The sequence below is a fragment of the Sturnira hondurensis genome, unplaced genomic scaffold (genome assembly GCF_014824575.4).
Source record: "Sturnira hondurensis isolate 20B ecotype Veracruz unplaced genomic scaffold, ASM1482457v3 Scaffold0021354, whole genome shotgun sequence".
NCBI lineage: Eukaryota > Metazoa > Chordata > Mammalia > Chiroptera > Phyllostomidae > Sturnira > Sturnira hondurensis.
This window is the reverse complement of record NW_028093985.1, coordinates 34,968,225-34,984,436: the sequence shown is the minus strand read 5'-3', so window position 1 is coordinate 34,984,436 and position 16,212 is coordinate 34,968,225. Positions and strand designations below refer to the sequence as shown.

The window sequence follows — 16,212 nt, the reverse complement described above, 5'->3', positions numbered from 1 at the left end:
AGATAACTCTGCTGGTATGTTCACCAGTCTTTTAGTGAATGGGTAATTTTTTTTCTGATCAAAATGTGTGTCCATGCTGTTTTCTTGTTTAATTATAGAGACAAGGAATAGGCAGACACATTGATGCAGCATTCAACGTGGAGGGCAGGATGGAAGTAGAGGAATTATCACAGACGTCTGGATGGTGTCCTTAATTCCCCCCTCAGCTATTGAATCTCAGCTGTCTGCAATCAAGTACTAAGTCACAAAATGGTTTGCATTGTGTTGCTATTTTAGTTTGACAGACTGCCTTTCAGCATGGAAATCATGAACAATTCACCAGGTTGCATTTTTTAGAAAAAAATTATTTCATTTGGATTTTCAAATTTATTTGCAGACAGTTGAGCAAAATAGTCCCCTGTGATTTAAAAATTCTCCTTTGTATCCTTTATTGTGTATATTTGTACTTTCTTAGTTTTAATTCTTATACAGGTTAGCTAGTGGTTTAACTACCTTAATTTGTTAAATACATTCATTTAGATCATCATTTATCTGGTTTCTGTATTATTATGTTCTGCTTTAACATTTCTTAAATCATTTTTCTTTCTTTCCTTTTTTGGTTCTTGATTTTCACCCTAAGCTGTGTGATTCATTCATTTATTTTTATTCTTTCTTATTTATTAGTACAGTTATTGAAACTGCTAATTTTCTTGTGATGAGTGCTTTAGCTGTAATCCATGGACACTAGTATGTAGTGTCACCAATGTTTTCTAATTAAATTGCAACTTTACTTTTGTTATCTTCTTTGACTCTAAAGCAGTGATTTTCATCTGGTGGCACACTGCTGTCCCAAAAAAATTTTAAATGTTGCAGTCACTGTGGAAAATAGTAGGGAATTTCATCAGGAAACTAAAAATGAAACTGACTTTTGACCAGCAATTCCACTGCTGGAATTGTACCCTAATAATCCTGAAAAACCAATTCAAAAGAACCTCTGTGCCCCAATGTTCATAGCAACACAATTTACAATAGCCAAGTATTGGAAACAGCCTAGGTGCCCATCAGTAAATGAGTGGATCAAAAAAAATGTGGTACCTTTACCAAATGGAATATTATGCAACAGAAAGAAGGAACTCCTACCCTTCACAACAGCATGTATGGAACTGGAGAGCATTATGCTAAGTGAGATAAGCCAGGCAGTGAAAGATAAATACCACGTGATCTTACCTATAAGTGAAACCTAATCAACCAAACAAACAAGTAAGTGATACAGAACCAGAGACATGGAAATAAAGAACAAACTGACAGTGACCAGGGGGACAAGAGGAAGGGGATAATGGGGAAAAGAAGGAGAAGGGTCAAGTCAAGGAACATGTATAATGGACCCATGGACAAAGACAATAGGGGTGAGGATTGAATGTGGGAGGTGAGGAGTGAGTAGGGATGAGGAGAGTAATGGGGGAAAATGGGGACAACTATAATTGAATAACAGTTTTAAAAAAACATGCAATACCTAACTATTTAGTCAGGCACACTAACCTCTTTTCTCTTAGATTTTCAAATTTTAAAAAAGTACAGCAGCAAATACAACAGTAACAGTCCAGTGTGAATAAATCAGAAGTATACTATATATATATAGTATAGTATATATAGTATAGTATATATATAGTATATATATATATATATATATAGCTTTGCTGCAGAATTTTAGTTATTAGTTTATATATGCCATGAGATGAAAAAGATTAAAAATCACTGCTCTAGAGTTTTAAAAGAGTTTTGAAATTCCAAGTAATTGGGTCTTTTTGTCTTCTCCATTGGTTTGCTTTGTGATCAGAGAATTATACCTGCATTATTTCTGCTCTTGGACACTTGTTGAGGATTTGTGTTCTAAATATATGGTCAATTTTTGTGAATGTTTCATGACTGTTAAAAAAGAAGCCATGGCCCTTGTTTTTGATGAATAAAGTTCAATATACTAGTTCTATCTTATAAAATTATATTTACCTTATAAAATATGTCACTTAGTTCACTCTATATTGAGAGCCTCCTTCACTATGCCCTATTTGTGGGTGATCTCCCCATGGATTGGCAGCCTTAAAGAAGTAGAGCAGTTCTGTAGCAGGTGTCTGACAGCTGAAATCCCAGGCTCTGCCAAGAGAGTGAACATCCCTGCCTCCCAAACTTAGAACCAGTCCTTGCAGAAATACTGATAAGGAGAGGAAACAGACCTACAAGAACTAGTCATTATCTCTCACTCATTTATACTCACCAGCAGTCACATCAAGCACACACTTGGATTTACATATTTTATAAAGCCAAAATCTTCTTCCCCCCCCACTTTTTTTGATCAGGTTTCCACCAGATACTTCCTTCAGACTGCTCTGTATCACCATCTGTGCAGTTTCTCAGTACTGCCTACTTCCAAGCTCACACCACAGTAGAACTTCCACTTCCCTGTATTTCCCTATCCTTTTAACCTGGTTTGGTGTCTACAGTCTTTCCTCAGTAATTGTCCTAATGCTTCTTGATTTTCTTGCCAACATGAGCGAGCCATAAAATGTTTCTGTGCTCCAAATTATGCCCATAACTAGACATTTACTTTCTGTTAAATTTTATAGGCATCAGTTAATGTTAAGCTGGCAGTGTCAGGATTATCTCAGCAAAAGTACAAAAAGAAATGGTTAAAAAAATTGTTGATTATTTTTCTCAAACAAAAAGAAGTCCAGAGGTAGCCAGTATAACTACTGAAATTAACACATGATAATTGTAAAAACAACAACAACAACAAAGCAAAAACAAAACCTGCAACATAACAGAAGTCCCAACCATTCACTGTTTTCTTTATTTGTTTCTTGATGTATAACTTGTTAACTTTCACATTTATGTATAGGGATATGTTTTTAATTTAAAATTCTCAAGAATTAGGTAAAAAGAGACTGGGGAGCAGATTGCACTTCCCCCTGCACATGGGTGAAACACCTAGCCAATCTTCGGAGGAACAGAGTGAACAGCCAACAGTATCCCAGCATATATATGAAGATTGGAGACCAAAAATTGTAGAGGACATAGAAAAATCAGATGAGTGGGTGGAAGTAGTGAACACCAGGATACCTGTTGGAAGGGGAAACCCATGAACAAAGGAAGCACTAACAGACAACAACAGAAGAAGGTGAAAGAAGGAGTGGAAGCCACACTAACTCAACACAAGACCTATCTGGAAATACAACTAAATGGTGGAGAAATTACTCAGAACAAAGAGTGAGAGAGAATTCTCAAAACCTTGTACACATGGAAGAACCAGCTTCAACACAACCTGCCCACACATGTACAACAGAATACAAGAGGTGGTGGGTGGAGTGACCCTCAGTTAACCAGCTAGGGAAAAGAACCCACCAAAGAAAGACTCAGCAACAATCAAAACCAAAAGTCATACAGAGAGCCAACATAAATGACCACCCAAGACCAGTGAGCTCAGGTAATCAAGGACACTGCACCACTGAATCTCAGAGGTCTTCTACCATAGAAGTTCACACCAGAAACCCAGGGAGGCAGAACAGATAAATTTAAGAAGCAGAGGCTAACAAGAAGAGTTTCACAAACAATGGGAAGACAAAGAAATAATCCTCAAATGAAAGGAAAGGAGGAAGCCTCAGAAAGAATGCTAGATGAAATAGAGGCAAGTCAACTATCAGATATTGGGTTCAAAGAAACAGTTATAAAGAAGTTCAATGAGCTCACAGAGCATTACCAAAAACTACAGGGAAAGTACAATGAACTCACTGCAATGAACTCACTGCAAACTATATCAACATGAAAAGGAAGTAGAAACTATCAACAAGAGCCAAGAGGAAATGAAGAATACAATTTCTGAACTGAAGAACACAGTAGAAGGAATCAAAAGCAGGCTCGATGAAACAGAAGATCAGATCAGCGAGCTGGAGGACAAGTTAGAAAAAAATACCCTGAATGAGTAAGAAAAGAAAAAGAGGCTCAGAAAGAATGAAGAGGGGTTAAGGGAAATGCAGAACAATGTGAAATGTAATCATATCAGTATAATAGGGATACCAGAAGGAGAAGAAGAGCAAGGGATAGAAAACCTGTTTGAAAAAGTAATGATGGAAAATTTCCCTAATTTGATGACATAAAAAGTCACACAAATCCAGGAAACACAGTCCCAATCAAGAGGAACCCAAAGAGGCCCACTTCAAGACACGTCATAACTAAATTGGCAAAATTCCAAGACAAAGAGAATCTTAAAGGCAGCAAGAGAGAAACAGGAGGTAACATACAAGAGAGCCCCAATAAGACTAGCAGCTCTCAATGTAAATGCTCCAAGCCAGAAGGGAATAGCAAGAAATATTCCAACTAATGAGAACTGGAGGCCTACAACCAAGACTACTTTATCCAGCAAGGCTCTCAATTAAAAATGGAAGACCAAATAAGGAGCTTCCCAGACAAAAGAAGCCTCAAAGAATATACCTCCTCCAAACCAGCTCTATAAGAGATGCTAAAGGGTTTGCTTTAAGTACAAGAAGAAAAACAGCGAAAAAGAGGAAAACAGAGGGACGAATAATTGGCAATGAATAAGTACCTATCAATAATAACCTTAAATGTAAAATGGATCAAATACCCCAATCAAAAGACACAGAAAAGCAAAATGGATAGGAAAAGATGACCCACACATATGCTGCCTACAGGAGATGCACCTCAGAACAAAATACCTACACGGACTGAAAATGAAGGGCTGGAAACAAATGTTCCAAGCAAATGGGCAAGAAAAAAAAGCTGGGGTAGCAATACTCATGTTGGACAAAATAATCTCCAAAAATAGCCCTAAACAGAGACTCAGAAGGTCACTTCATAATACTCAAGGGAAGAACCCATCTAGAAGACATAAACATTGTGAATATATATGCACCCAACATAGGAGCACCCAAATACGTGAAGAAAATCTTGGAGGACTTCAAGAAAGATATCAACATCAATACAATCATAGTAGGAGATTTTAACACCTCACTGTCAAAAATGGACAGATTTTTCAGACAAAATATCAACAAAGATATTGTGGCATTGAACAATGCCCTAGATGAAATGATCTTAACTGATATATAGAGAACCTTTCGTCCCAAAGAAGCAAAAAACACATTCTTTTCAAATGCACATGAAACATTTTCAAAGAAACACCACAGGATAGGACACAAAACAAGTCTTAACAAATTCAAGAATATTGAAATCAAATTTTTAAAAAAAGAAATCGTATCAAACATTTTCTCTGACCACAAGGTACTGAAACTAGAAACCAACCTTAAGGGAAAACCCCAAAACACTTAAAATCATGGAGAGTGAATAGCATGCTATTAAACAATGAATAGGTCAAGAATGAGATAAGAAATCAAAAAATTCCTGGAAACAAATGAAAATGAACTCATAACAATCCAAAACTTATGGGACACAGTGAAGGCAGTCCTGAGAGGGAAGTTCATAGCAATATAGGCCTACCTAAAAAAGATAGAAACATTTCAAATAAACAACCTAACCCTAGCAAGTAGAAGGAAGGGAATAACCAAGATCAGAGCAGAATTAAATGACATAGAGACTAAAAGCACAATTCTAAGGATCAATGAATCCAGGAGCTGGTTCTTTGAAAAAATAAACAAAATTGACAAGCCTTTAAGCAGGCTCATCAAGAAAAAAAGAGAGAAGACCCATATAAACACAATCAGAAGTGAAAGAGGAGAGATTATAACTGATACCACAGAAATACAAAGGATTGTAAGAAATTACTATGAAGAAAGAAATTTATTACTATTACTAAGAAATTTATAGGGCAATAAATTTGAAAACCCAGATGAAATGGACAAATATCTAGAAAAACATAATTTTCCAAAACTCAATGAAGAAGAAGCAGAAAGCCTGAACAGACCAATAACAGCAGATGAAATTGAAACAGTAATCAAAAAGCTTTTGATACACAAAAGCCCTGGGCAAGGTTTTACAGGAGAATTTTAAAAAGCATTTTAGAGAGAAATAACCCTCATCCTCCACAGATTATCCCCCAATTCAAAAAGATGAAAGACTCCCAAACTCTTTTTATGAAGCCAGCATCATCCTAATCCCAAAACCAGATTAAGACATAACAAAGAAAAAAAAACTTCAAGCCAATATCACTGATGAACATAGATGCTAAAATCCTCAGTAAAATATTGGCAAACCACATCCAGCAATATGTTAAAAAGATCATACACTATGATCAAGTGGGATTCATCTCAGGGATGCAAGGATGGTACAATATTTGCAAATCAATAAACAAAATACATGACATAAAATAAAACACAAAAATCACATGATCATATCAATAGATGTGGAAAAAGCATTTGATAAGGTACAGCACTCATTTATGATAAAAACACTCAGCAAAGTGGGAATAGAGGGAGCATTCCTCAACATAATAAAGGCCATATATGAGAGACCTACAGCCAACATCATATTCAATGGACAAAAACTTAAAGCTTTCCCATTAAGATCAAGAACAAGACAAGGATGCCCACTTTTACCACTCCTATTCAACATAGTACTGGAAGTCTAGCCACAGCAATAAGACAAGAAAAAGAAATAAAAGGCATCCAAATTGGAAAGGAGGAAGTAAACTGTCATTGTTTGCAGATGATGTGGTAATGTACATAGAAAATGCTATAGACTCCACCAAAAAAACTACTTGACCTAATGAGTGAATTTGGCAAAACAGCCCAATACAAAGTCAATACTCAGAAATCAAAGGCATTTTTGTACACCGACAATGAAATATCAGAAACAGAAATCAGGGGGAAAATCCCATTTGATATAGCAACAAGAAAAATAAAGTACCTAGGAATAAACCTAACCAAGTAGGAAAAAACCTTTATGCAGAAAACTACATAATACTGATGAAAGAAATTAAGGAAGACACAAACAAATGGAAGCATGTACCATGCTCATAGATTGGGAGAATTAACATCTCCAAAATGGCCATACTACCCAAAGCGATTCATAGATTCAGAGCAATCCCTATTAAAGTACCAATGACATATTTCATAGATACAGAACAAACATTTCAGAAATTTATATGGAACCATAAACAATCCTGAATAGCTGAAGCAATTTTGAGAAAGGAACAAACCAGAAGGGATCACAATATCTGATATCAAACTGTATTACAAGGCCACTGTAATCAAAACAGCCTGGTACTGGCATAAGAACAGCACATAGACTGATGGAACAGAACAGAGAGCCCAGAAATAAACCTAAGTCTCTACAGTCAATTAATATTTGACAAAGGGGGAAGAAACATAAAATGGAGTAAAAACAGCCTCTTCAACAAATGGTGTTGGGAGATCTGGACAGCTACATGCAAAAAAATGAAACTTGATCACCAACTTACACCATACACAAAAATAAATTCAAGGTGGATGAAGGACTTAAATATAAGTCATGACACCATAAAAGTCCTAGAGGAAAACATCGGTAGGGTAATCTCAGACATTCCATGAAGCAACATCTTCACTGATGTGTCCCCTAAAACAAGGGACATAAAGGAAAGAATAAATAAATGGGACCTCATCAAATTATAAAGTTTCTACATGGCTAAAGAAAACAGCATTAAAATAAAAAGAGAACCAACTATATGGGAAAAAATATTTGCCAGTGATACCTTGGACAAGGGATTGATCTCCAAAATATATAAAGAACTCACATGACTCCACTCCAAGAAGACAAAAAACCCAATTTAAAAAATGGGCAAAAGACTTGAACAGACACTTCTCCAAGGAGGACATACACAGGGCCCAGAGACATATGAAAAGATGCTCAGCATCACTAGTATCAAAGAGATGCAAATTAAAACCACAATGAGATAATACCTGACGCGGGTCAGAATGGCCATCATAAACAAATCAACAAATAAGTGTTGGAGAGGATGTGGAGAAAAGGGAACCCTAGTTCACTGTTGATGGGAATGCAGACTGGTGCAGCCACTATGGAAACAGTATGGAATTTCCTCAGAAAACTAAAAATGGAACTGCATTTTGACCCAGCAATTCCACTGCTGGGATTATACCCTAAGAGCCCTGAAACACCAATCCAAAAGAACCTATGCACCCCAATATTCATAGCAACACAATTTACAATAGCCAAGTGCTGGAAGCAACCTAAGTGCCCATCAGCACATGAATGGATCAAAAAACTATGGTACATTTATGCAATGGAATTCTACGCAGCAGAGAGAAAGAAAGAGCTTATACCCTTGGCAACAACATACATGGAACTGGAGAGCATTGTGCTAAGTGAAATAAGCCAGGTGGTGAGGCACAAATACCATATGATCTCACCTTTAACTGGAACATAATCAACAAAAGAAAAAAGCAAACAAAATATAACCAGAGACATTGAAATTTAGAACAATCTAACAATAACCAAAGGGGAGCGGGGAAGGGACAGTGGGGAGAAGGGTTTTCAGGAACTACTATAAAGGACACGTGGACAAAACCAAGGAGGAGGGTGGAAGCAAAGGAGGGAGGTGGGTTTGGCTGGGGTGGCAGGGAGTGGTGGGGAAAAATGCAGACAACTGTAATTGAACAACAATAAAGCAATTTATGAAACAAAAAAATTCTCAAGAATCAATATTTCATTGAGAAGTTATTTTGTTCCTATGAGCTAAAAGTTTCTGAAACATTTCCCATAAATCTATAGGAATATATAGATGATACAACACCACCTATAAGTTTAATTTTCTAACCCCAAAAAGTTTAATTTTCTATCTAACTATAAAAGAATGACTTTATGGTAACTTTTTCTGAAATTAATTTTTAAATGATAGACTCACGTTTATCAAGTGGGTTGAAATTCTCAGGGACCAGTGTTCTATTGGGACTAAGTGGTGTACTCATAAACCTATCACCCACACTGAAGATATTTCATTTTCCCGAAGCTGACCTACGGGATGTAAACCTGGGACTACCTGCAAATGACTAATCAACATCCATTTAAACACAACTGATTTTCTTCTTTATTTCCTTCTGTCCTCCAGGAAAAAAATTATTTTTCAAAAAAAGAAGAATGGCTTGGATGTTTTTGTAATTTTGGAAAATTATTAACTCTACAGTCATATTCAGTCTTCATGTTTGACTCTGCCATATTTTAGCGATATTATCTTTAAAAATTTGTTAACTAAGGTCCTCAAAAGTTTGTTAATTAAGGATAGGTAGGCGAGTAAATAGGGGTTTGGCACACAATAGGCAATCAAAAATAGGAATATTTTATATTCACATTTTTTTATCTAGTGTTGCCCTCAGACTGCCTTAACATTGCAAATATTTTCACTGTTGTTGCTACGGTTGTTGTTGTTGTTGTATTCATTGTATTATTAACCAACAACTCTTTTTGGCCCATCCTCAGGAAAGTGATGGTCTGTTGAGGTGTATCTGGTCAGGGAAATTTAACCTTACTGAGAAACTGTCTAATGATAGCAGAAAGGCTGAGAACTCTTTAAATCACTACTTTTTTTTTTTAGTTTTCCAGAAACCAACTTAAGTTTAAACAGTTGAACATTTTGTATAGAAATAGTCATTTAAGAGTTGATAAAAGGAGCTCAAATGTTTTTGTTTGAGATTGAAAATTGTGGAGGTAGTTGTTACCCATCTATAAGTATGTAATATTGGTGAGCACTTACTGCATTTATTCTGATTTCAGAAGTCAGTATGGATGAAACAACTATGAGACATTTACACAATGGAATACTACTTAGCTATAAAAAAGAAGAAAATTTTGCCCTTTGCAAGAGTGTGGTTGGACCTAGAAAATGTGATGGTAAGTGAAATAAACCAGGCAGAGAAGGGAAAATATTATATGATTTCACTCATATGTGGAAACGAATGAACAAACTGAACTAACAAGCAAAGTAGAGACAGACTCATAGATGGCAGAATGACGGCTAAAGGGGAGGTGAGTGGGGAGTAGAGGGATCAAGCAAAAAGGAAAAACGACAGTGTATAATGCACACCCACATTTTGTGTGCATTATACACGGGATTATTATACCCATGGTATGTAGTCATTATACCCATGTACAATGTACAACCTTATTTTTCCTTAAAAAATTGGGCAAAAAGTACACATTATACATGGCAAAATATGGTATGTTGTGTTGGCATTTCACCTTTGATTCCATAACTCTAGTGAAGATATAGTTGTCCAAATATGAAATACTAATGAATCATTACTTGTAAGAGCAAAAGATTAGAAATCACCCGACATCTATCAGTAGATGACTCATTGAAAAAAATGGAATATTATACATTCACTTTTAAAATGAGGGAGATTTCTGTAGACTGATAGCAGTGAGTTCCAGGATACAGTACGTGAAAAATGACAGGTGTGGAGTATTATATATAATGTGTTAGGAGTTGAATTGGGTCCTCCAAAGAGATATGCTGAAATCCTAATGCCCAGTGACTATAAATGTGATCTTATTAGGAAATAAGGTCTTTGCAGATATAATCACGTTAAGATAAGGTTATGTGGGATTAGAGTGGACACTAATCCCATGACTGGTATCCTTATAAGAAGAAGAAAATTTGTACACAAACACACAGGGCACTAGGCCATGCAAAGATGGAGGCAGGGCATGGAGTAGTACTTTAACAAGCCAAGGAACACTATTGACTGCCTACAACCTCAAGAAGCTAAGAGAGAGGCATGGAACAGGTATTCATCCCCTCTGGGCCCTGCAAAAGGAACCAACCCTGACACCACCTTGATTTTGGACTTGTGGCCTCCTGAAATGTGAGAGAATGAATTTCTATTGTCACTAACCACCCAGTTTGTGATACTTCATTATGGCAGCCCCAGGAAAGTAACACAATATGCTACATGTTTTTGTAAAAAAAAAAATGTAAAAGAAAAAAGGGAAAGTTAACATAGGTATATATATTCATTTTTTGCAAAAAAAAGAAACATAAAAGAACAAGCTAAGACATAAAAATGATTACACATAGAAGATCAGTTGAAATGGTACAGAGAGGATATGTTTGGAAGCAAGACTTCTTTAAACATACCACATCATATAATTTTGGATTTACCTATATTACATGTTTTACGTATTTTTATAAAAGAGTAATCAAAAGAAAGTAAAAGACAAAACACTGGCATTGAGCCCAAATACAATGAAAAGAACCCAACTTTATACAGATGGATTCTATAACCACAAAAAGCAGAAGATTTCAGAAAACTTTTCAACACAACACTCATCCTGCCCAGGAGATAGTCTAAAGACAAGAAGAATTGCAAAATGATTTTAAACTTCGCTTACTCAGTTACTGTTGGTAATATTAGAATTGTCATTTGAAATCACATAACTGTTGCAAGAAAAAGCAAAAAAGTAAATATGTTGATATTCTAAGGAACCCAGATTTTCAGTGTAAGAGAAAAGAAATGCACATATGTGAGATGTTAAGGAAGAACAAAAACCTCAAGTCCCGTGGCATTCCTGTCTCTGGTATCCAGTAAGTGGGGCACGCTTTGTTTTGTCTTTTTGAAAAGGGTGATATAGTTTATTGTTCAAGCCCATGAATAATATTTTTTCATTTAGCTTAGGTTTCTCCAGCATTCAGTAGAAACCTAGAAAGAAGTTATATTATGTAACATACATCTATAATATATATCTAAGATAGATATAGAAATTTCTATATATGACAAGAATACAGTAAGTATGGGAATGAAAGATAATGAATTTTCTTGGCTGTTAGGGAGAGGTACGGTGTAGAAAGATTTTGCTGAATAAGAGGAGATACGTTTCTAGGAAAAGGTTATACTCAGACCGCCTGCTCCCTGAGAAGCCCGGCGGCCACCGAACCCGCACCCCAGCGGGCCCCGCCCTGCGCTCCGCCCTGCGCTCCGCCCTGCTCCTGGCCCCGCCCCGCGCCCCCGCCCCGCGTCCCGACTTCGATCCGCAGCTCGGAGAACTGTGCGGAGGCGGCCGCCGCTCCCCGCGCCAGAACGCCCAGGTTACGGTGGTCGCAGCGCTCAGAGCGGTGGTGGGTGGAAAGATGGCCGCCCTGACAACAGTGGTGGTGGCAGCGGCGGCCACCGCGGTAGCCGGGGCTGTGACGGGGGCGGGCGCGGCCGCCGGGAACGGCGTGGGAGCAGCTCTGGCGCCGCAACAGGTAAATCAAAGAGGGCCGGGAACCTCTGTGGTGGCGGACGTGGGCCCGAGGGGTCTGCAGGGCCCAGCGCCTGGATGGGGCCCCCGGCCCGCACTGAACAGGTGTCCTCTGCAGCATGGCCCTGGGAGGCGTGGTGTCAGCCTCCCTTTCTTTGCTCCGGGCCTGGCACACTCCCGGCTTTGGGCTTTGTTCGCCTGTGCGTTTAACTGCTTTTATGGAGAGGCACCTCCCAGCAGTTTTGGAGTCCAAGACGACCTGGGTGGAAACCCTGGCTCTGTCGTTTCCTAGAGTGTGATAGGAACATACTTACCCTCTCGGCGACACAGTTTCTTTTCCAAAAAATTGGAGCTGGTAATATTCACCTTTCCGAGCCGTGGAGAAAGATTTCCTGCCGAATAATTAATTGGTGGCTGCTCTATTATTGTTCCTACGCTGGGAAGACAAGGAGGAATCAAAAATGGGATGGTCCGAGGCACATGTGTTTCCAGATTCTTTTGGGACCCTATTGCCCACAGTGAGAAACAAAGGATCCCTCAAGGAGAATGGCTGGATCCAGTAACTCAGGTAAAGAGCTCGACTCCTCTTACTCCCTCACAGACTTCAGCTAAAGCATGGGCGATTCCTGCTTGTTCGTTCCACCTTCAGAACAAACCCGGAATACCGCCCTTCTCACCACTATCCTCATTTCCCCCTGGCTGAAATACGGACTTTCCTAATCGGTTTCGGTTTTTCCTCTCTTGCCTTCCTAAAGTATGCTCAACAGCCAGGGTGATTCAGTCCAGTAATAATAACTCTCTACTGCTCAGAAGCCTCCAAGAGGATGTTGATCTCACTCAATAAAAGCCAACATCCTTTCTTTCAGGGCATATTAGCGTACCCCACCACCTCCCTGTCACCTCATCTCCAGTCCCTGCTCTATCTGAGTCTGCTGCAGCCAATCTGGCTTCCTGGTGGTCCTTCAGAGATGCCAAACCCTCTCCTACCTTAGGAGCTTTGAAATTGCTATTCCTTCTGGTCGGAATGCTCTTCCCCCATGGCTAGCACTGTCACTGCCTTCAGATATCTTTGTTCAAACGCCATCAGCTCAGATTCTTTCCCCGACCTTCCCAAACTGAATTCCCATACCCAGCACAACTTGCCCTCTTTTTTGGTTTTCTTTTTCTTATAGCACTTATCTGCCATGATGTAGTACATATATGATACCTATTTTCTTCATTGTCTTTCTCCATCCACTACCCACCATTGGGAATGTAAGCTCTATGAGGGCAGAAACCTTTGGAAGTTTTACTCGCTATTGTATTCCCAGCATGAAAAGCTCTGCATGTTTAGTCCTGGAACATAGTAGGCGCTCACTAAATATTTGTGGATTAGTCCAAACCTGAAGTAAGGCTGTTATGAGCTGAGGACAGGTTCCATTCTTTTCTTTCTCTAAGGAAATGCCACGTCTTTACTTACATAAATTCAAGAAATTGACCTTAGGCAAATTTTCTCACATATCCTCCATGATTCTCTTTACTATTCTACTCTAGCCAAAATGACTCAGGGAAAAATATAAAAGGTATAAAAATATATAATATGTGAAATGTTTTTATTTGTTTATTTTAATGATATTGTATTGATCATGCTATTGCGTTTGTCCCAATTTTTCCTTCTTTGCCTCCCCAAATAGCACCCCCCACTCCCTCAGGCAATCCCTACCACTTTGTTCATTCCCATGGGTCATGCTTGTAAGTTCTTTGCCTACTGCATTTCCTATACTTTACTTTACATCCCCATGGCTATTCTGTAACTACCTATTTGTACTTCTTAATCCCCTCACCTCTTTATCCATTTCCCCAAGACCTCCCATATGGGCACCGTTAAATGCTCTCCATATCCATGATTTTGTCTATGTTCTTCTTTGTTTAGTTTTTTTTTAATTTTCAGTTGTTGATAGGTATGTGGTTATTGCCTATTTATTGTCCATAATTTTGATCTTCTTTCTCTTAAATAAGTCCCTTTAACATTTTATATAATAATGGTTTGGTGATGATGATGAACTCCTTTAGTTTTTTCTTGTGTGGGGAGCTCTTTATCTGCCCTTCGATTCTAAATGATAACTTTGCCGGGTAGAGCATTCTTGGCTATAGAGCCCTGATTTTCATGACTTTGAATATTCCTTGCCAATCTCTCCTGGTTTTCAAAGGTTTTTTTTTTTTTTGAGAAAGCAGCTGATAGTCTAATGAGAACTCCCCTGTAGGTAACTAACTGCTTTTATCTTGCTGCTTTCGAGATTCTTTGTTTATCATTAACTTTTGGCATTTTGATTATCATGTGTCTTGGAGTGGGCTTGTTTGCATCCATCTTGTTTGGGACTCTTGTTATTTCTGGACTTGGATGTCCATTTCCTTCACCAAATAAGGGAAGTTTTCTTTTATTATTTTTTCAAATAGATTTCCAATGTGGCACGCCTATAATGTGAATGTTGTATGCTTGGAGTTGGTCCAGAGGTTGCTCACACTATCCTCATTTGTTATTATTATTCTTTTTTCATTGTGTTATTCTGATTAGTTTTTTGTTTCCTTGTGTTCCTTATCATTGCTTTGATTCTTGGTTTCATCCATTCTGCTGTTGATTCCCAGTAAATTGTTCTTTATTTCCATTAGTATATCCTTCATTTCTACCTGGGTCTTTTCAGCTGTTGAGGTTCTCACTAAGTTCTTTGAACATCCTTACAGTGTTTTGAATTGTGCGTCTGATAAATTGCTCACCTCCATCTTGTTTAGTTCTTTTCCTGGAATTTTGATCTCTTTTATTTGGGCTATGTTTCTTTGCCACCTCGTTTTGGCAGCGTCCCTATGTTTATTTCTGTATATTAGGTAGAGCTGCTGTAACTCCATGTCTTGGTAGTATAGCCTAAAGTAGTAAGTGTCCTGTAGGGTCCAGTGGCACAGCGTCCCCTATCACCCAAGCTGGGTACTTGATGTGCACCCTCTGTGTGGACTGAGTGCAACCCCCTCTTGTAGTTGAGCCTTGATTGCTGTTGGCAGGTCAGTGGGAGTGTTTTACCCAGACCACTTAGCTGCAAGGACTGGCTATGACCATGACCACCAACCTGTGCCTTCCATGGAGGATCAGCAGTGTAGGGACAGAGTGGTGGTGTTCCAGCATGGTCTGCAGCTGTCCACGTGGTGCACAAGCTCTGAGGTTTCCTGGGTGGTGCGGGCCAGGTTCAGCCCCCACCTGTGTTTCACACAGGGCCACCCAGCCTGCGCTATAAAGCAATCTACAGATGGCTGCTACGTGTGCTGAGCCTGGAGTTTCCTAGGCCAAGCTAAACTGTGATCCAAAGCTGACTGCTGCTAGTACTGGGCCTGGGGCCTTTTAGCCAGAAGTACAGGGGCTTAGGGCTCACTGAGGCTTGTTATTACTTGTTTGAGAGGATTCAGGGAGATATGAAACCTAAACTGAAACCAGCCATTTGTATGTAAAAACCACTGTTAAAAGCTTGGGTGGGCCAACATTTGGGTGAGTTGGAGCCTCACAGATTCTCCAGGATGGAGCAAACCATGTGAGCCAGGTTAACAGACTCTCAGAGATGGCTCCCGCCTACCGGCTCTGTGGCTCTGTAGGGAGAGGGCTCAGAAAAGGAACAGTGGCCTCTGCCCACCTTTCTGTCTGGGAGAAATCTGTCCCCCAGCCCTTGCCTTGATGCCAGACACTTCACTTCTAACCCATATGCCACTGGTGCATTTCAAGCTGCTGCCCCAGTGCCTGAGCTCAGAGGGAGTGAGTTTGAGTAAAGTGCCTTCAAGAGGTACTGCTTGGGACTCCAGTAGTTTTTTTCACTGACTCAAACTCTCCTGGTTTGTACAGCCAGAAGTAATGGGAGCTTATCTTCCTTGCACTGGAGTCCTAGGCTGGGGGACCCAATGTGGGGCTGGTACTCCTAGCTCCTGAGATATCCCTTCTAAATTTTTAGACTCCTACCAATCTGGGTGGGTGAGGTTTCTTTAGTTCCAAAGTTGTTGAACTTCCTTTCAACGTGATTTCTGACT

At 39.0% G+C, this 16,212-nt stretch overlaps 1 protein-coding gene across 4 annotated transcripts in view; it reads left to right on the top strand.

Annotated features, from left to right (window-relative positions):
- The window catches only part of CCDC112 (coiled-coil domain containing 112), a 74,925-nt gene that overhangs the window by 33,509 nt on the left and 25,204 nt on the right, over positions 1-16,212 (top strand). For 3 of the 4 annotated variants that reach the window (XM_037032337.1, XM_037032338.1, XM_037032336.1), the window contains exon 1: positions 11,966-12,175. The exons of the other annotated variant lie outside the window; for it this stretch is intronic. In XM_037032337.1, coding sequence (XP_036888232.1) covers positions 12,059-12,175 — 117 coding nt within the window. In that variant the 5' untranslated portion in view covers positions 11,966-12,058. Of the gene's footprint in view, positions 1-11,965; positions 12,176-16,212 lie in introns of those variants that run through there. 4 annotated transcript variants of the gene reach the window in all.